Source organism: Sphaeramia orbicularis, chromosome 3 (assembly GCF_902148855.1).
Source record: "Sphaeramia orbicularis chromosome 3, fSphaOr1.1, whole genome shotgun sequence".
NCBI classification, from domain to species: domain Eukaryota; kingdom Metazoa; phylum Chordata; class Actinopteri; order Kurtiformes; family Apogonidae; genus Sphaeramia; species Sphaeramia orbicularis.
Genome location: NC_043959.1, coordinates 17,091,272 through 17,113,782, shown reverse-complemented (window position 1 = coordinate 17,113,782; position 22,511 = coordinate 17,091,272). Strand labels below are relative to the sequence as shown.

Here is a 22,511-nt window from a genome sequence, read left to right as displayed (position 1 = left end):
CATCTGCAGTAGATATTGATTACAATTAATCACAAATGAAACATGTATGACAAAAAACACACATGTATACGACCACTTCTAAATGCTTATTGCGTTAAAAGGTTAATCATGGGACTCCATCTCTTCATAAATATCTCTCCTTAAATTCGAAGTACATATGTAATTGTCTCCATCTGATAGAGTCCCTTCACTTTCTCAATCCAAATGTTATATGTGGGAGGTTCAGGTTTTAACAACTTGATAGTGATGCATTTAATGACTGCTGTTAGGAAAATTCCTAAGTGGTATTTTCGGTTATTTCCCTCTAAAGTTTCTGGGATTGCACCTAAAATAGCAAACTTTAAATCTAGATACTGTACTTTTTAATATCGATGCAGTATTGTGAAATGAAATATTGTAGAACCGATATTTTCTTACACCCCCTATCTGGTATAAAAACTGAAAACAGTCATGCTCGCAGTTATTTTTTTCACTGTCTTTATTCATTTATTAGTTTTATTTATTCATTATCTTCATGATCATTAGACAGATAATTGCAATCATATCTGTTCTCCATTTTTCTGGATTTTTATTTCTGTTTTTGGATCATCTCCAGATCATTGTTTTTCATTAGTTTCTATGTGTTTTCTCTTCGTTCTAGTTTAATTCTTCTTTAATTTAATCCCAGAATTATTTCCGCTGAATGTCTGGATATAGTTTCTTGGTTATTTCTCGATGTTCTTTCTTAAGTCTGTATTTTTTCTCTCCCTCCTTCAGATCTGAATCGCTCTAATATCTGTGTCTTAGACTCAGTGTTTCTGTTTACTCATGATTCTCGCTCTAATCTGTTTCTTTTTCTTCTTATTACGTCGTTGTGTCTGTTGCTGCTGTTGCTCTAATTTCTTTTTTCCTCTTTTATCTCTTTCCTCTCCATCGTTCCTCCCCCAGCTCTGGGGAGGATGAAGAGCTCTTCTGGTGAGTACAACCCCCCCCCCTTCCTCCTCATCACCTTTTTGTGTCCGGTTCTGGTGTAGTTGTACGTCTGGTCTCCAGTTGCATAAAGAATGTATTAATAAACAGAAATGATAAGATAAAAGTTTGATTTTAGCCAAAATAAAAGATGATATGATTATTTTCCAAAGACCCGGCTGAAATTAGAGGATTATTGTTGCTGGTTTTATGCATCTGGACGCCTGTTGTCAGGGCTGGTGTTGAAGCAGCTGGTCCATGATCAGCTTCAGAACAGGGAACGATGGGAAATCTGCTGCTGGAGAGTCCAGTCTGGGTCGGGGGTCGGGGGTCGGGGGGGGGGGGGGGGGGGGGGGGTTGGGTCAGGGTCAGTGTGTGTGTGTGTGTGTGTGGGGGGGGGGGGGGGGGGGGGGGGGGGCGGATTTTTATGGAGATCGTCTAATAATTCAACAACTTTACACTAATGTCAAAGATGGAATGAGGTGATGATTTTAAAACATATAACTGTACAATGAAGACATGATGAAATCACCCCCTGCTGGTTGAATGCAGGTACTGCAGTTTAACATGTTATCCTCATAATGAACTAACTCGTACTCAAATGGACAAAAGTATGTGGACGTGTTGAATCCAGGTGTTTCTTTTCTAACAGGGGTCTGGGATCCACAACAATAACGACTAATGTCAGAATATAGTTTTATATTATGGGATTAATATTATTGCATTAGTTAATTTGGTTTAAATTATTATCTTTGTTTCTAAAATGACTCAGAAATGGTTTGGACTGAAGTTATATGAACATTGATTTTATTTTTTTTATCCATGACTGATTTTAAATGTTCGTCCTCTAAATTGTTATACTATTTTTCCTGCTCTGACTGTAAATAATAATTTCCATCTACTTTCTACATCTGACTGAGGAAGAAAAACCTACCTTTAAACTGAACATGAACAGATGTCCTGTTCAGGAGGATTGGACATAAAAACATCAATATTAATAATCAATAGGATTTTTATCCCATAATATAAAACTATATTCCGACATTAGTTCTTATTGTTTTGGATCCCAGACCCCTGTTAGAAAAGAAACACCTGGATTCAACGGGTCCACAGACTTTGGTCCATTTATGTATGAGTTAGACAGTTATGATATGAGGGTAACAATATGTTTATATGTGATTATCGTGTCTGTGCAATCTGATAAAGAATTTACATTTTAAAGACACCCTTTGGGCTTTGTAAAGTGGATTTGTATGAGGTACCTCAGTGCACAGTCAGTGCATTAACTACATATTTCAGTGTTTTTCAACCTTGGGATCACCTGGAATTTCTAGTAATTGATAAAAATAAACAAAAAAAAAACATACTCATAAAATTCTGTTAAGTTGACAGAGCCAATCCCAATCCATAGCAGACAAACTGGGAGTCTGAAAATGAAGTACTTTATCTGTCAAATGTTCATTGTGGTCAGTTTCAGATGCTGCAGCTCTTTCATAATTCATAGTTTCAGTTCTTGTTTGTTCAGTATTAATTGTCAGCCTTGTAAATCCAAGCTGGACTGACTGTACATATCCTGACCAAGGAAAATCAAATGCTCCCTTTGTGCAGTAATCTACACCTGGCTTTACTGCCTCTGTCCAGAATAATATACATTATATAGACTAAATGTCCTCTAAAATTAACCTGTATTTGAAAGATAGTATAGAAAACTATAACAGGATCAAATTCAAATTAATTTTAGCAAAAATAAAAAAAAGTCTCCATTATGAATGTCCATTTGTGATGTTAAAATGGGGTCAACAGCCAAAAAAGGTTGGAACCACTGCCATATGGATTAGTTTGGTTGTGTTATGGTTTGATTTCATTCATTCCAGTTAAAACAAGTGGTTCCAGGCACAACAAGCCCCGCCCCTCGCAGGGCATATTAAATGCACTGACTGTAGACGTGGACCTCATGAAGTCCCCTTTCAGACCCAGACTGACCTGTGCCTGGGTGGTGGATCAGGGTCTCTGTGGGGGTGGGACAGTGTCCAGCTCAGTTCTGTTGTGTCCCTGCAGCCCAGATGACTGTAATGTAAAAATGGACAAGCCGGTTCTGAGGAAGTTTGAGTAAGTACTACTGCGCAGCCCCAATGCATGCTGGGAACCGGCCGGAGGACTGCTGTTGGTTTCTGTCAGGGCCTCCTCCTGTGTGTGCGTGTGTGTCTGTAGGTAGGTGTGTGAGTGTGTGTGTGTGTGTGTGTGTGTGTGTGTGTGTGTATCCACCAGGAGGTACTGTGATCACTTTGCTTTGTGTGTGTGTGTGTGTGTGTGTGTGTGTGTGTGTGTGTGTGTTTGTTTGTTAGCAAGATAACTCAAAAAGTTATGGATGGATTTTCATGAAATTTTCAGGAAATTCAGAAGAACTAACAGTTCTTCAAAAAACACCCAGGAAGCTCATAGTTGAGTATTTCCAGTGTCATAGTCACTTTAGTAAATGTCTGTATTCTTCTTCTGTTGTGTTGTTTAATCCTGGACCTGGACCAGGACCTGGACCGGTCTGAGTCTATTGTCCTGTTGCGGTTCGGTCCAGATCAACAGAAACTCAAAGTGTCACAGAGTTTGACTGTCGTGTGATTTTTTGGGATGCCTTTGGCCTCCTGCTGCGTCTTCTGCCTCTAAACACAGACATAAAACCCAGACAGGCTGATTACAGATCAGATCTGTGGTCCTGAAGCCTGGACCTGGACCTGGACCTGGACCGGGGCCACCCCAGGATCCTGAACTCTGCTGAACTGAACTGGACTGGAGAAGGGAACACACTGAAGCAAAACAAGAGTGTGTGTGTGTGTGTGTGTGTGTGTGTGTGTGTGTGTGTGTGTGTGTGTGTGTGTGTGTGTGTGTGTGTGTGTGTGTGTGTGTGTGTGTGTGGTGTGTGGGGCGGGGGGGGCTCAGATCTGTACATATTAAAGTCATAAATCTAATCGGTGCTGGTGTGAAGACCCAGTGGCAGTGCCTTTGGAATCCTTCAGTCCTGAACCATGATTAATTGGTTTTTGGTACAGTTTAATCACTGCTTTTAATTTTTGGTTAGGTCTAATCGCTGGTGTTTGGTTTTTGGCACAGTCTAATCGCTGGTGTTTGGTTTTGGTACGGTCTAATCGCTGGTTTTTATTTTTGGTATGGTCTAATCGCTGGGGTTTGTTTTTGGTATGGTCTAATTGCTGGTGTTTGTTTTGCCTGGAGTTTGTTTTTGCTTGGTTTTTGGTTTGCAGTGAAGAACAAATGAAATCCTGCCCGTCGTCAGGTCTCTGTCCATTAAACTGTGGGTTTTTCTCTCCTTTCACATGCTGTCGACAGTGTTTAAAGCCAACGTCTACTGTTTTTTTGTCAACAAATGTGTAAAAATGAGCTGAGCTAATGCCGTGTCAGCTAACAGATACAGACAGGTGACAAATGGAAGGTAAAACCTGATGGTAGTGTTCAAATTAAGAACAAAAATGACCAATTTATAGGAATTTTTATAGGATTCACTGAAAATTTGGAAGAGGATTAGGGCCACTAGAGAAAAAAAAAAAAGGTCCCATATATTTTTTTATTATTATTCTGAGATAAAAGTCAGAATTCTGAGTTAAGTCTTAGAATTATGACTTTTTTTTTCCTCAGAATTCTCAATTTGAACTCAGAATTCTGACGTTTACTCTCAGAATTATGGCTTTAATCTCAGAATTATGGCTTTTTGTCTCAGAATTATGGCTTTAATCTCAGAGTTCTGACTTTGTTTCACAGAATTCTGACTTTAAAATCAGAATTCTGACTTTTTTCTCAGAATTTGTACTTTTTTTTTCCTCAGAATTCTGGCTTTAAACTCAGAATTCTGCCTTTTTTCTCATAATAGTAATAAAAAAAATATTGGACCTTAATGTGTTTGTTTTTTTTCCAGTGGCCCTAATCCTCTTCTTTATGAAAATGATAATGTCATGTAATGAATGCTTTATATCCTATGTCTTCACAGTCACTAAATCAGACGAACACCTCTGGGAGATGCTGAGTGTTTCAACCACATTATCATTTTTTAGATATTGTGATAAATTGCCTTTGAGATCAATGACTAGAATTATCACAGTATCCATTTATATTGGCAAAGTTAATGTTGTTTCATTAAATTTTACTCCTGCATAAATTGATGTTGAAAAACTATTTCAGCTGCATAATTGTTACGATTATTTAAATGTTTTGACTTGAGATTAAATAGGGCTGAAAGTGGAACCTGAACTAAAATGAGTTTAACACCTGGAGCACGACTGTGGATCACTGTTGTGCTTTTAGTCATTTTCGAACAACAGTGGAACCAGACACATCACACATGGACCACATTTGTTGACAAAAAGAAAACCATTAAATCTAACCAGACAGGGTTGGGTTTATTTTTTTTGATGTATAAATTTGAAGGTCTATTTTCCCACCTGTGAAAGGGTCTGTTTTCTGCTCGTCTCTGAAGTCCTGTCACAGGGTCTGGTCTAACGTCTGCTGCCTTTCTCGTCTGCAGAGATCACTTCCTGCGTAACCTCGCTGCCACCCAGTGGGAGAAGAGGAGGAGGAGTAAACACCAAAACCTGCCTCGGGTGTCCTCGTCTGATGATGTCATAGCCCCGAGTCCACAGCCTGTAGACGACAGAGGCAGTGTCTCTACTGAAGGTCAGCGTCATCATAGTAAATATAAGCCACGGCCACTAGGGGACAAAAGTATGTGGACAGTCCCCCTGTTCACCAGAGGAAGTATGAATGCTGCAGCATGACATGACAACAAACCAGAAGGAGCAGAATGAGTAACAAAATAAATAAACATAAACATCAAAATGAGTAAAGACAAAAATGAATGAAATGAGACCAAATAAAAAAAGAACAAACAAAATAGGCAAGAAAAATAACATAAAATAAACATAATTAAGCGATGGATGGATGGATGGAAATGTAGAAAAACTTATAAAAATTGAACAAATTAAGCAAAAAAATAAACAAAATTCATAAAAATTGACAAAATAATGGAAATAAAATGTCAGCTTGCAACCGAATAAATACAAATTACAAATATAAGCAACAAAATTAGGAGAAAAAAAAGTAACAGAATGAGGAACAAAATTAAAAGAACAAACAATATAGGCAAGAAAAATGAAGAAAAACAAATAAGGGAGGGAGGGATGGATGGATGGATGGAAATGTAAAAAAAAAAAAAAAACTAATACAAAATGAACAAAAACAGCAATAAACAAAATTCATAGAAATTTACAAAATAATGGAAATAAAATGTCAGCTTGTTAAATAAGCAACTGAATGAATACAAATTACAAAATATAAACAACAAAATTATGGAAAAAGTGACAGAACAAGGAACAAAATAGACAAACGCAAACACCAAAATGAGTAAAGACAAAAATGGACAAAATGAGACAAAAAAGAATGAACAATATAGGCAAGAAAAATGAACATAAAATAAACACAAATAAGGGATGGATGGATGGATGGATGGATGGATGGAAATGTAGAAAAACTTGTACAAATTGAACAAATTAAGCAATAAAATAAACAAAATTCATAGAAATTGACAAAATAATGGAAATAAAATGTCAGCTTGTTAGATAAGCAACCGAATGAATACAAATGACAAATATAAGCAACAAAATTAGGAAAAAAAAAAGTAACAGAATGAGGAATAAAATAAAAAGAACAAACAATACAGGCAAGAAAAATGAAGAAAAATAAATGATGGATGGATGGAAATGTTAAAAAAAAAAAACCTAATATAAAATTAACAAAAAACAATAAACAAAATTCATAGAAATTGACAAAATAATGGAAAGAAAATGCCAGCTTATTAGATAAGCAACCGGATGAATACAAATTACAAAATATAAGCAACAAAATAATGGGAAAAAAAAGTAACAGGAGGAACAAAATAGACAAACACCAAAATGAGTAAAGACAAAAAAGCAGCAAAATTTATTTAAAAAGTGAACAAAATCAGACAAAATAAAAAGAACAAACAATATAGGCAAGAAAAATGAAGAAAAAATAAGAAGAAGAATAATAAATAAAATAAATATCATTAATAAAAAAATAAGTGGCAGATAAACAGTTCGATCTTAACTGTAACATTAAATCAGTGTCATCGCAGCATTAATGAGTGGGATCCAGTCCCTTTAATGGAACTGTGTGCAGATCAAGTACTTCATGAACCCAAAATAGAATACCTAACATCACATACTGGGTCAGAATAAATATGTTTTGTGTTCGTTGTACAGGTCAGACGTCCAGAGGTTTGGACACAATCGGACATGCAGAGTCCCAGAATGAAACAGGTGAGAAAACAGCTGATAAACACAGTGTGTGTCTGCGTGGTCACATATTACATCAGGACCTCTTTTGTGCATGTGGGTCACTTCAGGGTCGCTTTTTTTTTTTTTTTTTTTTTTTTTTTTTTTTTTTTTTTTGTAGTTTAGGTTATTTCGAATATGCAGCAAGACAAAGTAATCTTACTTAGTCCTTAGAAATAAAACAGGTAGTGAGAAGGCATGGGGGAAAAACAAAACCCACTAAACTTATACATACACATGACTTCATTTGCACATTCGAAAAAGAGAGGGAGGAAGTAGAACTTATTGAACCCCACCCCTTCTCCACACAACAGTCTATCTTTTAACTTCCTATCAGCAGAATATATGATCTGAAGATCTTTTATAAGTAATTAACCTCACTTATCATCCTCACATACACATACATACATTCAGTTCAGACTCAAAACTGATAGAAGTTGCATTTAATGTGGAATATGAACGAGCACATACACACACACACACACACACACACACACACAAAAAACAGATTTCACCCAAAAATCCGAAGTGTGCATTAAGACCTGCTGTCTGAAGGTAGTGTTAGTCTGTTTAACCTTATGTGAAGGATAAAATATGTGGAGCAGTGTGCCACCTGCTGGACTTTAGGGGTTATTACTAGTCTTTAATAACATCCAACATCCTGTCTGAACTGATGAAGCACCAGAATAAATACTGTATTCCTTATGTTTACACCTTTTACTACCACATGCATCTGTTATTTTGTTGTATTTGCTTATTTTTTTATATCATAGCTATATGTAGATATTTTAATTCGACATTGATCATGGCTGAACTGAGCAGACATGACTAAAAAAAACTCCAGTAAAAACTCTTCAGTGCCTTGAAAAATGACCTGGTTCAGATTATTATATTATTGTATTCACTATATGGACCAAAGTCTGTGGACATGTTGAATCCAGGTGTTTCTTTTCTAACAGAGGTCTGGGATCCAAAACAATAATGATTAATGTCAGAATGTAGTTTTATATTATGGGATAAATATCAGTGCATTGATTTGTTTGGGTTAAATTAATATTTTTGTTTATAAAATGCCTCAGAGATGGTTTGGACTGAATTTATATCAACATTGATTTTTTTAAATTTTTTTTTTTATCCATGACTCTGATTTTGAACGTTCTTCCTCCAAATGTCTCTAATATTTTTCCTGCTCTGGCTGTAAATAATAATTTCCATCTACTTTCATCACATCTAACAGAGGAAGAAAAATCTACCATTAAACTACAGTGAAATATTGATGTTTATCAACTATATGGACATAAATATGTGGACACATCATGTCTCCAGCTGTCAGATCTCCTGTTCATGAGGATCGGACACAGAAACATCAATATTAATAATCAATAGGATATTTATCCCATAATATAAAACTATACACCTGGATTCAACAGGTCCACAGACTTTGGTCCATATAGTGGATGAGTTGAACTTGAATGATAAGGGATAATTAAATTTGTTTGAAATGATCCTTTATTATCACTGATTTTGTGTGTGTGTGTGTGTGTGTGTGTGTGTGTGTGTGTGTAGCACCACCGATCCAGCGTCAGTGCAGTACGTTGTCCAACGACAGGAAGTTCCTGCTGGACATGCTCTATTCTAAGACCTCAACCACGACGCCGCTGAGCCCCGCCCCTGCTCCTGACACCACCGAAGAAGAAGGGCCCGCCCCCTCTGGTCTGTGTAGTTTCACATCAGTATGAAGCGTCCCCGTTCACATGTGACATAGAATATGTGGACAGAAGATCACTGACATTATAAAAGTTAGTTTGGCTCAGCAGAGGATGTCTAATTTCTCTACAGTAAAATTAAATGAAAGTTATGATCAAATAATAGATGAAAACAAGAACATTTGGTTCATAATAATTCCTGTTATCTTTAGAGAAGCTGAGAGTTGAGTTTATGGCTTAATTTTCATCAAATAAATATTAATAAGTATTTTTCAGTCCATCTTGAAACAGCAACAATTTATGAACTTAAACCACAGTAAATTAAATAAATAAATAAAAATAAATGAATTCAATTAAATAGATTTTTTTTTACCTACACAGGGTCATGGTGTATGTTTGACCCTAAAGTTTTGTTGCAACATAATTAAATTTAGACACAAACTTAAACTTTTTTTTTTCTCAAATCATTTATTGACATTTTCCATATTCAGTTCACAACATCCATAACAACATTTTTTTTTTTAATTAAACCTTTATTTAACCAGGAAGTCCCTTAAGATAAAATGTCTTTTTCCAGGCAGACCTGACCAAGAGGCACATCAGTACAATACAAATGAACTAACAGAGGATAAAACTTACATACAGTTAAGACAACATAAAATGGATTTAAAAAAAAAAACATAAAAAGCTGAAAACCAGTTTAAGAATAGCAGTTACACACTTCTGTTTGACAGAACAGATTTGAATTCACCCAAGGCAATAGAACTTTAGATTCCACCTAAACCCACCCCGTCTGTCCAAACCCATAGGCCAACTCTAAAAAAAAACCCAAAAATTTAATAAAAATAAAGAAGAGAATACAAGGTGAACTTAGATTAATGATCAGACCTTAATCCTTGCTGATTGAAGCCTGTGTTTCCTCTCTTTTCTGTACAGACTCATTCATTTCCAAACTCTTCCTCTGATCAGTTCTTCTGTCGGTTTTATAAAACTGCATCAGAGTGATACCTCTGTGTGTTTCCTCCTCTCAGGTGGTGATATAGGAGCCATAGGCCGTGTATCTGAACGCGTGTCGAGCTTCCGAGCACGCTCGGTAGAGCCCGCCAGCCCGAGTGAGAGCAGCGCTTCCCGGAGGGCGGAGCTAGAGGGACTGGAGGGTTCGGCCCAGGCAGCACTGGCCCGATTGGCTGAAGAGAAGCAGGTCAGAACCAGAGGAATAATGAAGGAACATGTTGATGAACGTTCACTCTACTCTGTCAAACTATTTCTGCAGCTTTATACATCTGCCACCACATCTGAGGCAAATACTGCACTTATTACTGCATTAGACAAAAATATTCTGACATTAGTCATTATTGTTTTGTATCTCAGACCCCTGTTAGAAAAGACACACCTGAATTCAACGGGTCCACAGACTTTTTTTTATTTTTTAATATATTAATTTATAATTTTTTGGTGCAGATTTAAGTTACATTGAATATAATCTAAATCTGACCAAGTGTATTTTCTCATTTGTAGTCTAAATATCTCATCACACTTAAAATCAGACAGAATCACCTAAAGAAGAACTTTTCAGTGAGATATAAAAACTGATTTTTAGACAATAGATCTGGAAAATCTGATTTCAACAAATCTAACAAAGATTATTTTCACTTGTTCCATTGGCAGATTTTTTTTTTTTTTTTGCTTAATTCAAGATTTTTTTGCTTAATAAAAAAAGCTCTTATATCTCACTGAAAAGTTCCTCTTTAGGTGATTCTGTCTGATTTTAAGTGTGATGAGATATTTGGACTAGAAATGAGAAAAATACACTTGGTCAGATTTAGATTTTTTCCAGTGTAACATGTTTGTTTGTGTGCGTTTATACAATAAGTTCATACATCGTATACTAGAAAAACCCTGTAAAGTGAATGTATTGTAAATGTTCAGACTGTTTGGAAGTGGATCTGACACAAACATTCCTTTGCGGTAAAACACATGCTCTCATTAATTCTCACAATTTCACATTTTCACCCAAAACTGTGTCTTGAAACTACAGACAAACAGTATTTGGACTTTATTTTACTTGACTCGAGGCTCAGACTGTAGGTGTTTGACTCTTAGACCTGACGCCTGCTCCTCCTCTGTGTAAAACTATCAGACTGTCCCTCTGGTGTGTATTTATAATTAGGGCTGTGTATTGGCAAGAATCTAGCGATACGATACAAATCACAATACTAGGATCACATTACGATATATCATGATATATCACGATACTGTTAAAAAGGCAATTTTTTGTTTGTTTCTTTTTTTAAAATGATTACATGTATTTCCTTGAAGAATTGAATTATACCAGAAATCTGTACAAATACTAAACACATTTTTTAGAGTCAAAAAAGTCCGCATAAGCATGCTAGATTTCAAAAAATATTCCAAGGCACACTGCAGGATTTGTCTAAAAATAATTTCTGGTGAAAAAAGCCCTGATGAAGACCAGACATCGCAACGCGTTGGCTGTATTTTAAAAGATTTCCATGGAGTAATAAAGGCATTTTATTTCTACACAAATCCCACAGTGTGCCTTGGAATATTTTTTGAAATCTAACATGCTTGTGCAGATTTTTTTGACTCTAAATAGTGAGACACACCACAAGTTTCCAAAGCACCTGTAGATAAGAGCACCTGTAGATAATCACCAAGAAGAAGACCCAGCAGCACTTCCACTCTGTTGGTTCAGACAAAACATATTTTTATTTGATCTAATGCTATATTACAAAATGTTCTTATGCTCTAACTTAAATTATGTTTTACAGACATTACAATTTAAGATCCTGTTCACATGTTCATATTCTATTAGTTCAGAACTAACATCAGAACATCATTTTAGTTCGGTCCCAACAAAGGAACTACCATCTGCCTCTCAGACACTAAAAAGTGCTTTTAGGATGCATCAGAGAAGCATTATTTAATAAAACAGTGTTAAATAATTATAAATACAATATAAACACAAAAGGAAAAACAAAAATGAACCTCTGCCATATCTGCATTTTAATAAATACCTAAAAATATCGATACAGTACTTTTTAATATCGATACAGTATCGTGAAATGAAATATCGTGATATATTATAGAACCGATATTTTGTAACACCCCTGTTTATAATCATGTGGCGTTCACGGACCAACAGAACCGCCAGCTCCGGCAGCAGTGCAGCATCGACGTGGAGAGCCACGCCCGTCGCCTGGACACCATCCAGATGACCCCCCTGGGCGCCGGGGGTCACACCGACGCCTGGGACCAGCTGCAGCCCAGCGCCGCCGCCCTGCGCATCAAAGACCTGGACTTCTCCGACCTGATGGACGAAGAGGACATCGACGTGTTGGACATGGACGCCTTTGACTCCGCCTCCCATCTATCCGCCGTCCCTCCTCCTCCTCCTCCCATCCCCGGACTGGCTGCACCTCCTCCCCCTCCTCCCCCACCCCCTCCTCTTCCTGGTGGTCCAGGAGCAGCCGGACCCCCTCCTCCACCCCCTCCTCCTCCTCCTCCTGGCGCTCCTCCTTTACCTCCTCCTCCTCCGGCCTTCGGGGCCGAGTCGTCGCAGAAGAAGAAGAAGAAGACGGTGAAGTTGTTCTGGAAGGAGCTGAAGCAGGCAGACGCGGCGCAGAAGTGTCGTTTTGGACGGGGGACGGTGTGGGCGTCGCTGGATAAGGTTGCCGTGGACACCGCCCGCCTCGAACACCTGTTTGAGTCCAAGGCCAAAGAACTACCCGTTGCCAAGGTAACCAGCTCTGTTTACTGCATCACACTAATACTCAGGAATAGAGTAGAACTTCTATCATGAGAAGTCAGTGTTTTCAGGACATTTTTAGTCCAACAGGTCAGATGGACAGTTGGTACCAGTTATCATCCTTTTGTTTTTTCTTTTTCTTTTTTATTAGTGATAGTTAACATGACATTGTGGACAGAAAAACAACAACACATAAACAAAAGGAAAATCAAACAAATATACAAACAAACCAAAAACAACAACAACAACAGAGTAATGACAAACAACAACAATAACAACAACATACAATGAAAAAGATCATAGATGTAAAGAGCAACTAAACAGTATAGATTAATTAGGGGTGATAGGGAAAAGGGGGGTGTGAATGAAAGAGAGAAACAGAGAGGGGGGAGTGAGGGGGAAAATAAGAATTGTTGCAATAATATAAAAATATATAATAATAATAATACCAGTAGTCTAATTTGCCAGTATTATTGTGCCAGTTATCATCTGTCATCTGTAAACAATTTTTCCAGAATCTTCTTCTCTGAAACAGTCAGAATGAGTTTATATTCGTTGTGGAACATCTTTGGCGTAAGGTTGACCAAGTTCATTCAAAGAATTGAGAAATATTGATTTTTTTTTTTTTTTTTTTTGATATTGGTTTATAATGGGACACATTTCAAAGTGTTATAACTTAATAACAATATTAATAATAACAATAATAATAATAATAACTAGAAGCACTCGCAGAGCGCAGACCTCCGCCAAGGCAGATCAGTCGCCCCCCCACCCCACCCCTGATCACCACAAAAATTTAATCATTTGTTCCTTGTGCCAGTATCAACATTTCTTGAAATTTTCATCCAAATCCGTCCATAACTTTTTGAGTTATCTTGCACACGGTGGGACAGACAGACAAACAAACCAGCACCGACAAAAACATAACCTTCTTGGCGGAGGTAATAATAATAATAATAATAATAATAATAATACTAATAATAATAATAATAATAATAGATTTTATTTATATAGCGCTTTTTATGGAACTCAAAGACACTTTACATAAAACAGATAAAAACAGAAACCAAACACATTAAAACAGATAAAAAGCAGGTGCAAAAGGCAGGTGTATAAATATAAAATAATTAAATATTCAAAGCAATCTTAAATAAATGAGTTTTTAAAGGGATTTGAAGGTGTTGAGGTCGGAGCAGTGTCGGATGGAGGGTGGGAGGGAGTTGCAAAGGGTTGGAGCAGCAGTGGAAAAGGCTCTGTTGGTTTTTAATGGTGGGGCGAGGAGGATCGGAGGGTGTGGGAGGGGGGCATGGGGCTGAAGGAGGTCAATGAGGTGGGGGGGCGCTGGTGTTGGAAGGCTTTGTGGGTGAGGAGAAAGATCTCAAATGTTATTTGGTGTTTGACAGGGAGCCAGTGGAGATGTTGGAGGACAGGAAACAGCTGAAAACAGTTGAAGATGTTGATCTAATTACTATTGATAACAGATAGGTCAGTAGGTAGATAAGTCACATATGTGCTTTCATTTGGTGCCATGACCTTTGACCTGGAGTGACCAAACGAAGGTCAGTTCATGTCTTTAAATATGCCGTTGGACTACAGGAGCCTTTGTCCTATTTTTATAATAATTTGAAGTATAAAACAAAGGTCAAGGTAAATCAGTCATTGAACTACAGATGTTCCAGTTGTAGTGAGATCTGAGTGTCAGTGTCAGTGGTTCCAGATGGTGGTGCAGACAACAGATCAGAGAACAGATCTGTTCACTGGGTTACAGAGTGGAGTCGTACATTTATACATGGATTTCTGTCCAGTCTGCGATTCCCTGCATCTGCTGAATTATTTTTATCCCAGGTAGGAACAATGTGTATCGTCCTTCTTTTATAGTCACTACTGCTGCTGCAACCATAGAACCTATAACACAACTAAGGTACAAGGATTTAAAAAAAAAAAAAAATATATATATATATATATATATATATATATATGTATATATATGTATATATATGTATATATATGTATATATATGTATATATGTATGTATGTATATATATATATGTATGTATATATATATATATGTATATATATGTATATATATATATATGTATGTATATATATATATATATATATATGTATATATATGTATATATATATATATGTATATATATATATATATATGTATACAGTGAAACAAAAGGAAAAACAATAAACTAATGTAGGGAGTTCATTACAGATGACAGCATGAGGATGCAGAGAGAGAGAGAGAGAGAGAGATAGGTAGGTAGGTAGGTAGGTAGGTAGGTAGGTAGGTAGGTGGATGGACGGATGGTGCCTTCAAGGACTATGTAATATATCAGATAAGGGTCATTAATGTTTTAATGAAAATCATCAGAAATCTAATTATAAACACTAGTGGGTTTTTTGAGGGTTTCTTTTAATATTTGAGCATTGAGACCCAATGGATCAAATATGATAGAAAATTGAAAATCCTACATGGAAATAGATATTTGATTTTTTTTATTTTTTTTTCGGTTGTTCAGAAGGACCAATAAAATAATAATAATAATAGTAGTAGTAGTAGTAGTAGTAGGACTAGTAGTAGTAGTAGTAGTAGATTTTTTTGGTTGTTTAGAAGGACCAATTAAGGCTCCAGTTTCGAAGAACTGGAATTTTCTGTCAATGTTTTAATGGTTCAGGCTTTACAGGGTTAAGATGTATGTATCATATTTGATCCTGCAGGTATATAAGGTACTTTATAAAAACACACAGTGTATCAAATGTGACACAAAAATACATCATAAACTAAATGATACGGCAAAATGTTGGGCTGGTATTTGATGGGTCAGGTTTTACAGGGTTAAAGTTTTCAAAATAGGTTAAATATTTCTGCAAATCCAAGGTTTAAAATAGTTTTTAAAGTTGAGTATCAGCCTTTGTGGTGTATTAAATCCCACTGTGACACAGTCATCATTTATTTTCATTAATTAAAACATCTACCCTTTCTCTTTTTTTCCACAAATTGCATGAATATTAATGTAGTTTTTTGAATAACTTTTCCAGAAAGGAGCAGAGACAAAAAAGGCTGAGATTCTGGTCCTTGATCCGAAGAGGAGCAACGCCATCAACATCGGGATGACCGTCCTGCCCGCCATCCACGTCATCAAGACCGCCATCCTCAACTTTGACGAGTTCGCCATCAGCAAAGAGGGAATCGAGGTGAGAATTAACCCTTAAAGAACCAGACATACTTACTACACTATTGAACCTTTATTAAGTGATTTATCACCATTCATTCTAATATTATTCTCTGTATTTTGCATTTTTCAGTGTAAATCCTGTATTTTCTATATTTAATTCACTGATCATGTAGATGTTCATTAAAGCTCAGATTAAAGTTGATGGTTATTCTATCAGAAACAGAGAAAACTGAATAAACAGTGACTTTTTCTGTCCAATCGTATCATTAACTGAACATAAAAAAAGTCTCTACAACCTTATTTTGTTCATGACACTTGTTATCTTGTAAATGTTTTATTAAATTTGTTCATTTTTAGTCATTTTACTTTAGTTTTTTGTTCATTTTCTTACTACATTTTTGTTGTTTTTCATCTTTTTTTTAGTTTGTCTTATTTTGTTCATGTTATTTTGTTGATTTCTTTTTCTTTTTTCGCTAATTTTTTCCACATTATTATTTGGTAGTTTTTCAGTAATTAATTATTTAATTAACTTATTAATATTTATAACAAGTGTGTCCATCCACTGTCATTGATCCAACTCCATGGGTTTATTATTTTGTTATTCAATTTTGTTCAGTTTGTGGTTTATTTTGTTCATGTTTCTTCTTATTATGTTGGTTTATTGTTTATTTTTGTTCATTATATTGATCACTTTGGCTATTTTGTTCATTTTGTTGCTTATTTTATTCTTTTTTTTTTTTTTTTTTACATGTTTCGTACTTTTTTGTTCATTTTGTTGTTTTCGTCAACTGTTTTTAATTATTTGGTTACTTTTTTATGTTATTTATTTTGTACCTTTTTTCCATTTTATTTGTTATTTAATATATCAAACTGTCATTGATCCAACTCCATGGGTTTTACTGGTGAATCAACGTTGTAGAAGATGACGGTGTTTCCATGGTAACTACAGAGCCTCTGAACATCCAAATGGGTCATATCTGATGACCATGAAAAGATGAAGAACTGGATTTTACACCAATTATTGACATGGATTGATAGGATTAGTGGATCAACAGGTATTAAACAGTTTAAATCAGGAGATGGTTTAGGTTTTTAGAGGGTTAACAGAATAAATACAGGGTTCTGGATGTTATGAAATGATGAATTCTTTTCTTTTTTCAAGTATTTGTTCACTTTTATCCCATATGTCAAGGTTTTTTGGTTTATCTTTTTCTTATTTTTCAAGTATTTTGCTCCTTTTATTCTCATTTTACACGTTTTTGTACATTTTATCCAGGACTAGTTGAGTTAAAACTGTATTTTACACCAATTATTGACATGGATTGATAGGATTAGTGGATCAACAGGTATTAAACAATTTAGATCAGTAGATGGTTCTGGTCGGTGGTGGATGTTCGGGTGTTTATGGGTTAAACACATTTGAACAGAATCTTCCTCTGATCCAGCCCAGACTGACCTGGTCCAGACTGACCCCCTTTTCTTCCTGAGCAGAAGATCCTGACCATGACCCCCACTGAGGAGGAGAAGCAGAAGATCCAGGAGGCCCAGTTGGCCAATCCTGACGTTCCTCTGGGTTCTGCCGAGCAGTTCCTGTTCAGCCTGGCCTCCATCAGCGCCCTGACCCCCCGCCTGCAGCTCTGGGCTTTCAAACTCAACTACGAGGCTCTGGAGAAGGTAACACCCCCCTTAGTCCAGAGGGTTTGGCCGTCTACGCTCCAGGTGTTTTAGTGGTGCTGATGTTTGGACTGTGTTGCCCCCTGCAGGAGATCGCAGAGCCGCTGTTCGACCTGAAGCTGGGGATGGAACAGCTGGCATCCAATCAGACCTTCAAGAGAATCCTGGCTACGCTGCTCGCCATTGGAAACTTCCTCAACAGCTCCAACGTGAGCATTTTTATTCTTTTTATCATCTCACCTGCCGACAGGTTATGAGTTATAGTGAAGACGCTGTGTCCGACATTAGCATCATCATCATCATTGTCACCTTCGTTAGAAATGTCTTCAAACATCTTCTCCGACCAAATTACTGGGATTCATTTATATTTACATATATTTATATTCATTTATAATCTTATACGTATCTTTCTTTGGACAATGTCAACAAACTGTTCGCCATTTTCAGAAATTTAGATTTTAGAATTTTTGACAAATTTTTGTAAATATTGTAACTGTTCTTTTCCTTCTACTGGTCCATATGTTGATGGTTTAGAACATGTAAATGGTTCCAGATATCAGTCTAGTTCCTATTGATCACTGATAGAAGTCTCATATGGACTTATTTTATTCATTTTGTTGATTATTTTGTTCATTTTTGTTCATTTTGTTGATTTTTTTTGTTAATTTTGTTGATTATTTTGTTCATTTTTGTTCATTTTGTTGATTATTTTGTTCATTTTGTGGATTTTTTTGTTCATTTTTGTTCATTTTGTGGATTTTTTTGTTACTTTTGTTGATCATTGTGTTCATTTTGTTGATTATTTTGTTCATTTTGTTCATTATTTTGTTGATTATTTTGTTAATTTTGTTCATTATTTTGTTCATTTTGTTCATTTTGTTGATTATTTTGTTCATTTTGTGGATTTTTTGTTAATTTTTTGGATTTTTTGTTAATTTTGTTGATTATTTTGTTCATTTTTGTTAATTTTGTGGATTTTTTTGTTAATTTTGTTGATTATTTTGTTCATTTTTGTTCATTATTTTGTTCATTATTTTGTTAATTTTGTTGATTATTTTGTTAATTTTGTTGATTATTTTCTTCATTTTGTGGATTTTTTGTTAATTTTGTTGATTATTTTGTTCATTTTGTGGATTTTTTTGTTAATTTTGTTGATTATTTTCTTCATTTTGTGGATTTTTTTGTTAATTTTGTTGATTATTTTGTTCATTTTTGTTGTTTAAATATTCTGTTCCTTTCCTTCCACTGGTCCGTATGTTGATGGTTTATTACATGTAAATGGTTCCAGATGTCAGTCTAGTTTCTATTGATCACTGATAGAAGTCATATATGGACTTTCATTTGGATCCATGACCTTTGAATAACCTTGAAGGGTCAAACTCAAGGTCACCACTGTCAATATTTCAACAATTTTCTTCTCTGAAACAGCTGGTCAGATTCATTTAAACTTTTATCTGTATCTTCCTTGGGACAGTGTCTGCAACGTTTGTTCAGTTTTGAAAAATTTTAGGATTTTTTTAGGGATTTTTGGAATATTACAAATGTGCCTTTGCTTATAATGGTCCATATTTTGATGGTTTATAACATGGAAATGGACTTGGTCAGAGCACAAAAAATATTGTATAAATTTGGAGGTAGAACATTTACAATCATAGTCATGGATAAAAGAAAAAAAAATCAATGTTGAGAGAAATGAAGTCAAAATTATCTCTGAGGTATTTTGGAAACAAAGATAACAATTTAAACCAAACAAACCAGTGCAATGATATTTATCCCAATAATACATATTTACATGTGTGTACTTCATAAAATATAAAAAGGCAATAATTTAGACCACAGTAGTAAATGTGTTCTAAAGGGTGATGGTGTGTCAGAGTGTTTCAGTGGATGAAGTTCAGATCCGTTTGTTTCCACCTCAAACAGATCAGTGATGACAGGAGGAGATACTTCTGTTTCCACACTGACGCTGTAATCAGATCAACTGTGTGTGTGTGTGTGTGTGTGCGTGTGCGTGTGCGTGTGCGTGTGTGTGTCTAGGCTAAAGGCTTCGAGCTGGGTTACCTGGAGAAGGTGGTGGAGGTCAAGGACACGGTTCACCGTCAGTCTCTGCTGCATCACACCTGCAGCCTGGTGGTGGAAAATTACCCAGAATCCTCTGATGTCTACTCAGAGGTCCCTGCCATCACCCGTTCTGCCAAGGTCATTATTTTCAATTATGTCCTGAATATAACAGGCTTTTTTTTCCTGGATGGTGAAAAGACTAGAAAACATTTTTTGTGGAGTGTTGCATTGTGGGTTGTAGTCGAGGTCGTTTGTTATTTTGAGTCGGTTTATGAAAAGCTGAAGTGAAAATGTCATATTCATCTTCTGCTCCAGCAAGAAGAAAGTATTCCAGTGACATTTTAGACATTTTGTGTTGAGCTTCATCACATTGTTCTTCACTGTAATAACATAATTTCATCTAAATGGTTTTTTTAGAGCGTTAACAAATACAGTTTCCCAAAGTCCTGCTGTATATTTAGAAAAAGCATTAATGAAGGAGGTGGATGGATGGGCTTGGTATATGGAAATATTAGCTGATGAATAATTGTCTTATTGCAATGTTTTAGTTGTCTTTTTCATAGCTTTTTGTCAGCGTTGATCATTAAAACACATAAAGGAAATGACATTCATGTCTCATAAACAAGAATATATAGTTTAACAGACATAGAAATGGTGATGACGTATGACATCTTTTTTATCTGCTTTTACACAGGTGAATAAAAATAGATTAGATAAAACTCTACTGATCCTTTAGGCAGGAAATCAGGAAATTGAAGTTCCAATAACAGAGCAAACACCGAATATACACACAAGAAAATAGCAAAACAATAACTTTAAAAAAACAAAAACAAAACAGTAGTGAAAAATTACAATTACGCATTGGAAAGTACTAACAGAAACAAGACGGTAAAGTAATAATAATAATAATAATAATTAGCTTATATATAGTTTAAGAATCACAGGATGAATTTCTACAGTTATGACTCAATATTTTGGCAGTGAGATGATTTTTTTTTCACACAAGCTTTGCAGATTTTTTTTTTTTTTTTTTGTAGATTTGTTTCCACAAGTTTCTCTGATACAGTGAACATCAAATATTTTAGAAGTTTCACAGAGTTTTATTGGCAAATGAATCATAGTTATGCAGAGTGAATTTATGTCACAGTCTAAACTTTAGCTCAAACCTGTAACCACTTTGGAAAAACCAAATCATCACAATCATCTGGTCATGTGACTAAACTGACATGTGACATAAACTAAACTGTTTCCATCATGGGAATAGAATCATGAAACACCTTCTAGCGTGAAACTACTGGTCGGATTCATTTCAGATGTGTTACGTACAGTACAGGCCAAGAGTTTGGACACACCTTCTCATTCTTCGCATTTTCTTTATTTTCATGACTATTTACATTGTAGATTCTCACTGAAGGCATCAAAACTATGAATGAACACATGTGGAATTATGTACTTAACAAAAAAGTGTGAAATAACTGAAAACATCTCTTATATTCTAGTTTCTTCAAAGTAGCCACCCTTAGCTCTGATGACTGCCTTGCACACCCTTGGCATTCTCTTGATGAGCTTCCAGAGGTAGTCACCTGAAATGGTTTTCACTTCATAGCTGTGCCTTGTCAGGGTTACTTAGTGGAATTTCTTGCCTTATTGATGGGGTTGGGACCATCAGTTGTGTTGTGCAGAAGTCAGGTTGATGCACAGCTGACAGCCCTATTGGACAACTGTTAGAATACATATTATGGCGAGAACCAATCAGCTAAGTAAAGACAAACGAGTGGCCATCATTACTTTAAGAAATGAAGGTCAGTCAGTCTAGAAAATTTCAAAAACTTTGAATGTGTCCCCAAGTGCAGTCGCAAAAACCATCAAGCGCTACAACGAAACTGGCTCACATGAGGACCGCCCCAGGAAAGGAAGACCAAGAGTCACCTCTGATGCTGAAGATAAGTTCATCTGAGTCACCAGCCTCAGAAATCGCAAATTAACAGCAGCTCAGATTAGAGACCAGATGAATACCACAGAGAGCTCTAGCAGCAGACACATCTCTACAACAACTGTTAAGAGGAGACTGCGTGAATCAGGCCTTCATGGTCAAATAGCTGCTAGGAAACCACTGCTCAGGAGAGGCAACAAACAGAAGAGATTTATTTGGGCCAAGAAACCCAAGGAATGGACATTAGACCAGTGGAAATCTGTGCTTTGGTCTGATGAGTCCAAATTTCAGATCTTTGGATCCAACCGCCGTGTCTTTGTGCGACGCAGAAAAGGTGAACGGATGGATGCTACATGCCTGGTTCCCACCGTGAAGCATGGAGGGGGAGGTGTGATGGTGTGGGGGTGCTTTGCTGGTGACGCTGTTGGGGATTTATTCAAGATTGAAGGGAACCTGAATCAGCATGGCTACCACAGCATCCTGAAGTGACATGCCATTCCATCCGGTTTGCGTTTAGTTGGACCATCATTTATGTTTCAACAGGACAATGACCCCAAACACACCTCCAGGCTGTGTGAGGGATATTTGACCAAGAAGGAGAGTGATGGAGTGCTGCGCCAGATGACCTGGCCTCCACAGTCACCGGACCTGAACCCAATCGAGATGGTTTGGGGTGAACTGGACCGCAGAGTGAAGGCAAAAGGGCCAACAAGTGCTAAGCATCTCTGGGAACTTCTTCAAGACTGTTAGGAAACCATTTCAGGTGACTACCTCTGGAAGCTCATCAAGAGAATGGCAAGAGTGTGCAAAACAGTCATCAGAGCAAAGGGTGGCTACTTTGAAGAAACTAGAATATAAGAGATGTTTTCAGTTATTTCA

General features: G+C 36.3%; 1 protein-coding gene across 4 annotated transcripts in view; it reads left to right on the top strand.

Moving 5' to 3' along the window:
- The window catches only part of fhod1 (formin homology 2 domain containing 1), a 121,472-nt gene that overhangs the window by 86,623 nt on the left and 12,338 nt on the right, over positions 1-22,511 (top strand). For 2 of the 4 annotated variants that reach the window (XM_030162101.1, XM_030162084.1), the window contains 11 exons: positions 928-954; positions 3,007-3,057; positions 5,477-5,625; positions 7,230-7,286; positions 8,868-9,014; positions 10,039-10,208; positions 12,174-12,767; positions 15,828-15,983; positions 17,456-17,638; positions 17,728-17,847; positions 19,676-19,837. In XM_030162101.1, the coding sequence (XP_030017961.1) occupies positions 928-954; positions 3,007-3,057; positions 5,477-5,625; positions 7,230-7,286; positions 8,868-9,014; positions 10,039-10,208; positions 12,174-12,767; positions 15,828-15,983; positions 17,456-17,638; positions 17,728-17,847; positions 19,676-19,837 (1,816 nt within the window). The remainder of the gene's footprint in view (positions 1-927; positions 955-3,006; positions 3,058-5,476; positions 5,626-7,229; positions 7,287-8,867; positions 9,015-10,038; positions 10,209-12,173; positions 12,768-15,827; positions 15,984-17,455; positions 17,639-17,727; positions 17,848-19,675; positions 19,838-22,511) is intronic. The other 2 variants (XM_030162110.1, XM_030162093.1) reach the window with 1 other exon arrangement.